This window comes from Egretta garzetta, unplaced genomic scaffold (assembly GCF_000687185.1).
Source record: "Egretta garzetta isolate BGI_Z169 unplaced genomic scaffold, ASM68718v1 scaffold154, whole genome shotgun sequence".
Lineage (NCBI taxonomy): Eukaryota > Metazoa > Chordata > Aves > Pelecaniformes > Ardeidae > Egretta > Egretta garzetta.
In genome coordinates, this window is record NW_009259600.1 from 7880738 (window position 1) to 7892732 (window position 11995).

The 11995-nt window shown below is 37.0% G+C and overlaps 1 protein-coding gene across 3 annotated transcripts in view; it reads left to right on the forward strand.

Annotated features, from left to right (window-relative positions):
- Positions 1 to 2289: 2289 nt before the first annotated feature.
- Positions 2290 to 11995, forward strand: part of OXR1 (oxidation resistance 1) — a 67774-nt gene continuing 58068 nt past the window's right edge. Inside the window, exons 1-2 of one of the 3 annotated variants that reach the window (XM_035893838.1) lie at positions 2290 to 2370; positions 10792 to 10899. In XM_035893838.1, the coding sequence (XP_035749731.1) occupies positions 2332 to 2370; positions 10792 to 10899 (147 nt within the window). In that variant the 5' untranslated portion in view covers positions 2290 to 2331. The remainder of the gene's footprint in view (positions 2371 to 10791; positions 10900 to 11995) is intronic. The other 2 variants (XM_035893836.1, XM_035893837.1) reach the window with 2 other exon arrangements.

An 11995-nucleotide genomic window follows, 5' to 3' on the forward strand; every position in this document is an offset into this window, starting at 1 on the left:
CAGTCGTAGTGTCTTTAAAAACTATTAATATAATCAGAAATAACGGTTTCTTTTAGGTAACTTTTTAAAAGCTGCAATTAGTAAATAAGGGAAGAAATACCTTTTAATGTATTGAATGAAGATAGCAGGATGCAGAATTACAGTGGTTAGATTTCCAGAATTTCTAGGAAGTTTTAAAAAGCAGGTTTAAAGTCTTGACTGTCATTCCTAGCTATAAAAGCTTACCACAATTAATACCATCTATAGATCAGCTTTTACCATGTAAGTATGGGAACATTCTCTCTCAGACTTTTTTCAATATGGCAAGAAAAGTACAATTAGTCCAATGTTTATTTCCTTATTATATAGAGAACACCCCAGGAGAGCACTCACGTTGAATTTGCTGGAAATCACTTTTACTGTTGCCCTCTGCAGCTTGCCCAATATAGCAAATATATGGTATTTGCTGAGGTTTTATGTTTTTGCGTGTGGGGTTTGATTCTTATTTTTGTTGACACTGCAGAACCTCTTGTGTGTTTTCTGTTGGATTTTTTTCCCTTGCGTATCTTGATAGTTTCAACTGTCCATGTAGAAAAGGGGGAATGGGGTGGTGTGTATATGAAACTTATGCAAGTACCTGTCTAGTCTCTCTTCCAGTGTTGCAGTCAGGATGTTAATTAAAAACAGTAATGCATAGAAAGTTGCTGTCACTTTTCTAGCAAGTTTCCTTGGTGCCTCAGGTGAGGCTTAAACAGACATACAGCATGTTTTCTAGTCTCAATCTAGCTATGCTAAAATATTTTAAACCAATGTATTTTGTAAGGTTTGTTTCTTCTGTTCAACTTGGTTTGAAATACTTGACTAAATATATTCAGTTGTGGTAACAGAGATCTGAATGTATCAAAAAGTACAAGTAATCCCACTGGAGCGTGAAAACTCGCAATCTCATTCATGCGAGTATTCTGGGCTCCTTAATAGCAGATTTTTAACTGTTGAAGGTGGAAGCCTTGTGACAGACACGTAACTTCTTAAGAGATTAATCTCAAAGATGCATATGTGTATACAAATGGTTATGTTAAAAAAAAAATTTCTAGAGATGCAGAATTAAGTGCTTTCTGTTGTATCATGTAAGTACACTGCTATGTTGTCTTTGTCATAAATATCAATCCAATTAGTATCAAAAAGTAGAGTATACTGCAGATACAAATTGTTGTGGATTTTAGCTTATGAAATGAAGTCATAAAAATAAAATGTCCCAATAAAAATAATAGTTCTCAACTTGTGTTATTTAGAATCTTTATTGTTTATGCATAGGCTATATGTGTTTGCTACAGACAGGATAACTGCGAAGTTAAACACTAATGCTCTTTATTTTACAAAAAAGCTTTAAATACTCTGTACTTATACTAGGTATGATATAAAACCAGTTGGACACAGTAGTTCCAGAAATATACTCCCCCTGTACTTGGCACTGGTGAGGCCACACCTTGAACATGGTGTATAGTTCTGGGCCCCTCACTACAAGAAAGACATTGAGGTCCTGGAGTGTGTCCAGGGGAGAGCAACGAGGCTGGTGAGGGGTCTGGAGCACAATTCTGATGAGGAGCGGCCGAGGGAACTGGGGTTGTTCAGTCTGGAGAGGAGGAGGCTGAGGGGAGACCTTATCGCCCTCTACAACTGCCTGACAGGAGGGGGTAGAGAGGTGGGTGTTGGTCTCTTCTCCCTGGTAATGGGCAATAGGATGAGGGGGAAATGGCCTCAAGTTGCACCAGGGCAGGTTTAGGTTAGACATTAGGAAAAAATTTTTTCAATGAAAGGATTGTCAAGCACTGGAAGGGGCTGCCCAGGGAAGTGGTGGAATCCCTGGGGGTATTTAAAAGCTGGGTAGGTGAGGTGCTTAGGGACATGGTTTAGTGGTGGTGTGGCAGGGTTAGGTTAACGATTGGACTTTATGATCTTAAAGGTCTTTTCCAGCCTTAATGATTCTGTGATTCTAAATGTTGCTTGTCTCATGGGGTCAATCTCCTATTTAGTTTTCCTGCATTAATAACTTCCTGGATAGCAGCCAGTACTTAGGCAGTTAATTGATTCCCAGTTATCAGTTGTTTATATTGGTCAAATTCTTAAATCATTGCAAAGGAATGAAGTCCCTATTTTAGCAACCGGTTGTCTGTTAGACAGAGTCACTGGGAGCAAGCTGTGTAACTGGTGAATTAGATGTCTGCCCACGGGGCTGTAGTCAGCAGCCTGTGACAGTACCGAGAGAGGAAAATGAATTTAACACGCACGTTGCCTCAATTTTTTTCAGACACTGGCCAGAAGAAGACCCCAGACAAGAAAGATGGGCGACGAATGTCTTTTCAAAAGCCTAAAGGGACTATTGAATATTCTGTAAGTTACTGCTTTATTGTTAGAATGTCATTGCATAGCAAGCACAGAATTAAAGTTTCATTACAGAATATAAGCAAACCAGTAATGTGCATTACCTTTAATCTTAGAAATCTGTGTATCTAACAGCTTATTTTGACAGGAATTAAATCTGGGATGAGCTAGCAGTATTTAAATGCTTTTTTCTTTAAGTTACTTTTTTTTTTTTCTCCTTAAAAACAAGCTAATCAGTTGAGTAATCACTTTTAGGTAACCAGTTAGAAAGGGTAGATAATGTTAATTATAAAATCATGTGCAAGTTCCCTGCTTTCAGCTTTATTAATAAACTGTTGACACCAGGAGAAATAACAGAATGAAGTTGGGGGTGAGGGGAGCTAATCTTGATACTGACCTCCTGGCATTCTCCTAATAATTTTCATAGATCTATACCTTTTACTGTACAGATCCGTTTCCACAGCAGTATCTGAAAATGGAGCCTTTCTCTGCCTGTTCTTGAAATGACCCTCAAACTGTGCTGCAGCCAGCTTTTCACATTTGTGGTTACTAAGGGAAACTGAAGTGAGAAGTATCTGTATTGTGTTATATACTGGAAATATAATTATCTATAAATAATGCTTATAGGGTTGATATTAAAATAGAAGTCTGTCACAGTTACCTTTGAATGCTTCTGAAGCTGGACATGATAAAATAAAAATGGGAACTTCTTTATAAAGCAGTCTTTACTTGTCCTCATGGTGTTCTCTTATTCCAAGAATGAGAGATATGGGGGAGACCTAACTCTTGATGTTACATTAAGCCAAGCAGTGATGTGGCTTAACTGCTGAGAAGGCTGTGATAGTCATTTGGAGAGGGGCAGAGGATATGTGTATTGGAGCAAGAAGCACTTCATTAGGGTGGCTTATCTTGGGAATTTGAATATAATTCTAACCTATACTAAAGACTTCCTTGAAGCTGAAATTCAGAAGAGAAATTTTTTATACTTAAGTTCTAGCAGCTGAAGAATGGTAAAGTGAACATGGCAGTTGTTTCTATTACATTAACCCCACTTCATCTGAAATAATTGGACAAATTCTGAGTGTAACTCTGTAAAACTGGGGTTCCTCTTCAGCCAGTAAATTCTTTAACTTGTCTCTTACCACCATGTGCATGCATTTACCTTGATATGTAAGGTTTCAGGCAAAGCTAAAGCACCAAGCTTTCCTTTTTTAAATTAGTATGTTTGTGTCAAGTTGTCATGTACTTCTGCAGGTTCTTGTGTTCCAGTAGGTGGGGTTTTAATTGCAAAAATAACTTTCTTAATACATACTGAAGTATGTATCATTTCCTTGAGTCAAAAAGACGATTCACAAGAACCAAAGACTTGTCATTAAACTTAGTCCAGATTCTAAAGGAGCCTGTTGTGTGTATGGAGCATGGTGCATTTCAGCTTCACAGGTGCAGTATTGTGACTGGTCTTCTTGCATCTCTCACTTGTGAAGTACTTAAGTAACATTAAGTTTTCAGAGCTTTTGTTATGTGTTCTGAACTATGTCTTAAAAAAATAGACAGATGTAACCTTTAGGAACCAAGGTTATGCTCACAATATGTATAAGAGAGGTCTGGTAACTATTGTGATAACTTGCTGCTGTTGTTATTTATGACTTTATACCATGTGGAGAGATGAATTTGTGTCTGGTTTCTGCTTTCATCCTACTACCTCTCAGAGCAACAACACAAACACACATATACACACACACACATATTTATATGTCTGCATGTGTTGCTGCTTTGAGAAGTAGCAGAAGGAAGAAGGCAGAAACCAGACTCCCCCTGCCCGCTATTGTTGAAAAGTTAGTGGAGTTTTCTGCTTCATTTTTTTAATAATTTGATGTGTTAGTTTTTCCAGTGGCTTACATGGTTTTAGGAGGGAAGGGGCTTATTTGTATTCCTGAAGTTTAGGGTGAGATAGAATCTCACTGATGCAAACTATGTGTTTTTTAAGGTGAAATACACTTCCCACCACAATTTTTTAAAAAGGTTCATTAGTTTGGGGACAAATAAACAAATTATATTTTCCCTTTAAAGATAAAGCCAAAAGGCAGCTAATGTTAAAGACTTTAATCTAAAATTCCCAAAGCATAGACACTTGGAACTACCGTGCTGTATGTAGCACCAGTGAGATGTTGTCAACAGATGTGGTACTAAGTGAAGGAAGCAAGTCCTAAGCTTACCCAGGTTAGTAGGTTGAAAAGAATGTCACTAAGTTAATTTTCAGTGACTTGACTCTAAAGGACACAGAAATCTCTAGTTTATTTTCATTGTTATTGCTTGGACAGTGAACAGATTATTTTTTTAACATTAATATAGTTTCTCTTCTACTCTGTTGACTGACCTTCAGATGCAAATTGATTTTTATCTGTTATTTCAGAATTCACAGTTGGTGTTCCAAGTCAATTGTTTTCCCCTTGTGCCCACAGCTGATGCACGTGAACAGTCTCTAATGACCAACAGAGCAGATAGTTTAGGTGAATTATTGCTTCTAGCTAGAACTTTTAGTCCTTTTTAAGTTGTGAAAAGTTATGTTGCGTATTTGACATTGTTATATTACTGTTGCATGAGAAGTATTTTAAGTGTTAAACAAACGCAACCAGTGTCTGCCTACAGGTGTTAGAAGAGCCAACTACAGATAAATAAAGGAGCATAGGTAGACAGTGTTGGCCACTGATCACCAATGATACTAGCATGGTAGCAGTTGCATGACTTCACCAAAAGTCTTCTAACCCCTCTTCTTTTTGAGGAGAAGGAGGAAATAATTGGGGCTATTTACAGCTAGTTTTTTCTCAAGTGCAATAGACTGTACAGGAAAAGCACTATTTGAAGGGGGCGGGGGGGAATTACAAGTGAGCAATGGAGACAGATGATCTGGTTTATCTCTGTTGGAGGCTCCACTGTAAGACTTCCCTTCCCCTGCCCCACTCCATTGCCGTTAAGTCTCTGGGGATCTCCTGAAATAGCAGATATGCACTGGAACACACACAGTGTGTTGAACAGATCATGAGGAGAGCCTGATACCAATTAATGAAGGTCACACAAGGCTATAGTAGACCAGAGTCTTAAGACTGAGTTCTAAGCCAGACTCCTCAGTGTTGAACTGCCAGTCTTTTTGCATGGTTTTTTTTCCCCCAGTTATTTAGTGGTAAGTCCAACATCCAGAAACTGGGTCTTGACTCTTTGTTTGTTTAGTTAGAAACCAGTTAGATAAGTAAGAAAGATACTGAGAACAAAACTACAGGGGCTTCTGAAGTCGGCTTTTCAAGGAGGAATTTTTGATCTTTGTCTCAAGGGGTAAATGGTTTTATGGTGACTGTCAAACAGGTAAAAGTTAGTTAGAATTTGAAACCACGTGACTACTTGGAATTTTTTTCTTGTAATGACTTGCTGAACGTGTTTGTTTTGAATGTAGATAAATGGTGAGTATCTGCTAATATCTTTCTAGAGTAACTGTGGATTTTGCTTCCAATCCTAGAATAGCTTGGATAGAGTGCTAAAGGTTCATACTTCTGGTGCAGCTGGTTTTATTGCCAATGCAGGCCTTTACATGCTGTTCAGACTACTGCATGCTTAAGAGTTTTTGCCTTTTTTCTTGGTGCTTCCATTTCAAAGCCAGGGCTTGTGTTCTTGTCTGACTGTCACTTTTCTTTGAGCATGCCACTGTCATAGTCTTTTTTCCCAGTTTGGAGGAATTGAGAAAATGTGGATCGTAATGGTGGCATATTACTTTATCTGTTGTATCTTTTATCTAATTTTAAAATGATTCTTGCATGTAGTTGCTTTTGACATTTACAAGTTCCGTTTTTCCTGATGTTGTGTACTGCAGAAATTAGACCTTTTAACAATTAGCTAATATAGTCATAATCTGTTATTTCTAAAGGCTTGGGTACAGCACCAAAGTTGTGTCCTCTTTTCCCTTTGTGCTTACCCCTCCTTCTAGTCTTCCCATGTCTTTAATTTTGTTAGTTCCTTCTAAGACTCTTAAACCACTGTTTTGTTGTTTTCTGGTTCTTGGGCAACTAGTCCTCATGAAAGACTTAAAAAAATAAATAATAATTTTTTGTGTGCTCTGACTCATATGTATTAAATGTATAATTTTTAATGGAAGAATGAGTGAACTCCACCTATTGAGATGCAATGACAGTAAAGTTCATTAAAATGTCAGTAGAGAATTTGGTTTGAAATAAGGTTTTTAAATAACTTTGCCAGCTGCTAAACTGACAGAAATGAAGGCAGTGTGAACCATAGTCAGTGGTGACTCCAAAGCCATTTGTCTTTGGGTGCACACAAGCACACCTGTTAACATGGGTGTATTAAGTAGTGCTCCGTATGTGGAAAAGGGGTAATAGGATGTACCTCTACGCAAGTGGGGACACAATGGTTTGAAGAGAGTGTTTGATTTGGGATTTTATTGGAAAAGGAAGATGGAAGGTGTGGCTCTTTCTGTATCTGTTCATATCTGTAAAAACTGATTTTAGCTAACTTAAAATTTTAGACTTATTTGTATACATACATGACTGTATAAGCTAGAAGCAACTAAGTAGTAAGGCCCTATGTGTCTTATCTCTACATAAGAGATTTGATGACTAGAAGGTCTTTCTATTGACTATAGGAAAGCTACTTAACATTTTAAGAAGCTCTTCCAACAGAAGTTTGCGTGCATTGAGTCTAGCACAGTCCTAAGTGAATTTTGTTTTAACATTTTCATTAATTGATATCTTTCAATCTTTATACTCAAGTCAGTATACTGCAGGAAGCAAAGCCCAATGCATGATATGTATCAAGCCACTTCAAAGCACCAGCTGACCTGCTCAAGTCCATTTCAGATTGTTTCAGGGAATAAAATAGTGTTTTCACATATCTGTTGGTTGTTTTTCAGAGGTTTCCTTGTATTTGAACATATCTTGCCATTCTGGTAAAATCATGAAACAGTGTAATTGCTGTTTGTCATCCCTCTCCCTTCTCAAAAGGGGAAATTGTCCCATGAAGATTCAGCGTAGTGCTTTAATATCCAAATATTTATATAAAGGTCTTAATATTCAGAATGCATTTAAATAGCTACGTGCATAGCATATAGCAAGTTTGTTTCCTGGGAGAGAAGGATTGAATTGATGGAGGTGAGGGGGAAGGTTGGAAAAGCTGGGGGGTGGCTGTGGTGTGTGATGTCACTTTTTTTTTTTTTGTTAGTTCTTTGACTACGCTTTTCCACAAAGTTGCTCTTTCAGCTTTTGCTGTTTGGATTCTATTTTTCAAAATTGCAGGAATCCTGAGAACTGGAAAATTGGCCTTTGAATGTAGGGAGATGCTTCAGGAAGTCTTTATTACACAAACAGTTCCTTTGTTTTAAGAAGATATCAGTGCTGGTCTCTGAAATCCCATGTGGTGTGGAGATTTGCCTGTGCAAACTTTGCAGCCAAATAAGAAAAGGAAGCTTGTATTTGCTATTCTTGTGTTCATGATTTGTGAGGTAAACCTTTTAGTTGCCAAGAGATCTCACCAGATGGTTTTATTTCTGAAGGCTGGAAAGGGTGAATGCATTCTTAAAGGGCTGAAGTTTTGTGGGTTTTAATTGAATGCTTCTCGTTGTCTTATATCATAACATAAGTTAGTCTAACACCTCAAATATTTCAATTGTAAGTGATACCTAAGGAATATCTACCTAGCAGCTAACTGTTGTCTTCCAACACTTACATGAGAGCAAACTTCTGAATTAGGCAAAGCTTTCGAATCTCACTTTACAGTTTGTTTTAGTGAACCTTCTGTATTATGTAGAGCTTCTGATGGAAGCACTATCGTTCTGTGATTTAGTTTTGTTACCATATGTGGAACAGGTTGTACATACCTGGTTAGGTTAGGGTCCTGTTTTGATTCTTGCTTTAGTGCCAATAGGAATATTCTTATTTTTTGCATATCTATGTGATCATACAGTACTAAATTACTAAGAGGTACTGTAATACAGTCTTTCATCCCTGAAATACCAGTTGAGAGAGATATTTGCTGCTTTGTTTAGCTTAATGATTTAGCTTAATGGCTTCCTATATAAAGAATTGTCATAATAGAATCAGAAATTTAGTTAAAAAAAAAGCTAATTGCCATTTCTTTGGCAATATCTATCTCTTTTTCTTTTAGTGAATCTAGGCTGACAAATGCACCTTTGCAAAACGGTAATGAATTCTGTATGGAAAAGAATTCTTTAACTCTTACTTGTGAACCTTAATTATGTCAGTATCCCAAACCACCCTTTGTTTTTATCTGTTGAACTATGTAACAGCCTTCAAGGTGAATTATATTTGTAGCACTTTTTCTTGCAGGACAACCCACTTGTCTATTTAAAGGCTGTAGTTTGCTTGTCTATATCTGTCAGCTATGCTTTTTTATTCCTGTGCTGTCAAAATGTGTTTGCTAACATGACATTACTTTGAAAAAGGTAATGAAGAGAAAGTGTTTCTCTCCCTAAATTCTTTTGGGGCTAGAGTTCTGTTCAGCGTTAAGTTTTGGAATGTTTAAGTGGGAATACATTTTGATGATCAATTATTTAGCTTTTCATATACTACTTTTGCTTTGCAGCCGATAGGAACTCTTTTTTTTTTTTTTTTTTTTTCCCCCCAGCTATTCTCACAACACAAGTAAATGTATTGAAATATTAACTATTTAATCATCCAATATTATCTAACACTATAACCTATAGATACCTATTATTCTGCACTGCTTCTGTAAAGGATGAATGTGTTGTTACTTTCTACTGACAGCAAAGCATATAATGCTTACTAGTTATATGGAACATACTAATTCAGCTGGAACAGTCCATGATAGCGTATGGCTGGAAGCAGGCTAGCCCAATGTATGTTTTATTACTTACCTCCACTGCAGTACAGTTACTGAAATAGAGCAGTTTGGTCTTTCAATTCCAAACTTTGCTTTTTTTCTGTGTGACTGTGTAAAGTCAAGGTCTACTCTCAGAGCAAGTGGTACCAAAAACTGTTAAAACATGTACACTCTGAGACTTTTCCTTCCTTCCCCTCGCCCTAGCCTCAATTTTTCTTTTCCTGTCCCAGTTCAATCATTCAACCAGAAGTAAAGGATATCTACCTTTAAGTTTAGCAACAGTTGACAAGGAATACAAGACATGGTGTTCCCACATTTTTAAGGGTGTGAGTGAAGAGCAGAAGATACCTAGTGGGTATGCAGTCAACTAACAATATCCACTGGCTTTCTCAAAACAGTTGTGTCTATGTTGTCTCCACATACACTATGGAGAAAAATGAGGTTTTGTCTGTCACTTTTTTCTCCCTTCCCTACTTTTCCCTTAAAAATTAAGTACAGGAAAGGGAATTTGAAAAAGAAAACATTTTCTGTGTTGGTCAAGAAAACTTAGTTAATGAATAGTCTGAAAAGAGAAGGGAAACTAAGCCTGTGGAATAATTTGCCTAATACTATTTATATAGAGTGGAAGGTCTATATCTTCTGCAGATATAATAAGAGGGACAAATGAGAAGACATTTAACACAGGAGTCTAGATTTCTCTAGCTGTGCTCCACATTTAGCAACACAAATGTTGCTTTGCTTATAGTGCTTCATCTTATCTTAACCGATAAGTTTTATTTTTCCCGGTACAGTGTTTATGAAGCCCTATGCCATTATGCAATAAACCTCCTTTGGTTGTATGCTCCCTTGTCATATCTTCACTATTCTTAAAAGCTTGCTATACAATTCTTTATTCTGAAATCCTCTCTGTGAATATAACTTTTTTTCCCTTTGCGTTTTTATGTTGGTTCATATTGAATACATTTTGGGAGATGGGGGTGAAAATAAGAGCTTGAAAAAATCCTTTCCTTACTGGGGAATCACCTGCTCAAAATGCTTATGCTCCATCTGCTATCATACTGGTTGACCTGTTTAGTTTCAGTATTTTTACTTTTTATCTCAGTGATGGATTTTACTTGAAAGTCAGGTTATATTTCAATAGGAAGAGAAGTGTGATTGTATTTATAGCGATTGCTTCAGCTTTTCTATAAGTGAAGAACAGAGAAGAGGAGTTGAAGAGGGAGAATGAAGAGTGCTGTGAAACCAGTCAATCGTGTATTGGTCTAGTGGTACCTAGAAGTTCTGGTGCAATAGCTGAGCCTACAGCTCAGGGTGTGTGACGGACACTTCTGGCCCCCGGAAGCATAGTGGGAAGGCAGGTGCCCTTACATGGGGTTGCAGTAGACTAATATTTAGGAGGTAGGTATGTTTTGGGGGTTGGTTAGGCAGGGAAGGCAATCGTAAGGCACGAAGACTTAAAGTTCATCAAAATCGTGGTAAATCTACGTGTGATAAAATTTATAAGCCACTATTTGAACTAACTGCTCACAGGTTTGTTTTTTCTTTTTCTTTTTTCCCCAATTGATACAGGTGGAACCAAGAGATACTTTAAACAGTATTGCCTTGAAATTTGATACAACACCCAATGAACTGGTTCAATTAAATAAGCTTTTCTCCAGAGCAGTCGTTCCTGGACAGGTACTATTACACTGTATATGTTACTTATCCAACAAGACCTTTTTCTCCTGTATTTCTCACCTCTACCAGAGGAAGTGTTAAAGTACTTCTCTTACAGGTTTTCCTATTGCCTTTGTAAAAGACTTTTTTTCCATTTAAGGTTGGACTAGATGATCCTTGAGATCCCTTCCAACCTAGGATTCTATGGTTCTGTGATTCTATGATTTTTCTCTAGTTTGTGAATTCCTTGTGCGTATTAAATAACTACCTAAAAAGGCAACATATAATGAAGCTACTGGTCTCTTAAATAAGATCGTGGGACTTTTAAAACTAAATGTACTTCATGGTATAATAACACTCAGGTACAAGCTAAATTGTTACTTTGCAAATATAGCAGGCTGTTTACTAACTCTTGCTCAGAAGACAAATTCAGAATACAGTTTACAAACAACAATCCTGACTTCATGTTTCTGTCTGCAATTCTATTTTAACAAATTGAACAGTGTTTCTATTCCACCCTGGAAACTTGTTGCTTTTACCAGCTGTATAGGAACTATCATTAACTTCTTACAGGTCACTATTGCTTACATCGTTTTCTTTCGCTTTTTTGCCATCATTTTTTGCTTCTCTTTGAAAGCCAGGCCTGGAAACAAGTGATAGGTCAGCTATGGTATTAGCCCTCTGTTTGGAAAAAAATCCTGTGTTTATTTCCACTTTCTGCAAAACTTTGCCTAGTTAGCTTGAATGCCTATGGTCACCAAAATAATGTATTTAAGGGGTGTACAACTTCACTTGATTTCTTTTTTTTTTTTTTTTTTTAAAAAAAAAACATTCAGTGCTAAGAGCTATGTTGATGAACTTGTTCCCAGCCTGTTTCCTGGTTGCTCAAATAGCAGAGTAATAGTAAGAGAAATAACTGGGCAGGTCTTCCTTGGACATTGCATTGGGTGTTTCTGGCATGCTGTATACATCTAATGCTTTCTCTCTGAACTTTTTCCTCAATTATTATGACTAAAGATCAATCTTAAGGTAGAACTCAAAAACTTTAAAAGCTAAAGTTAAGAAATACTCTTCTGTGGTATTGTTCATTCCCTCAACTCATAATTTCTGTGAAAAT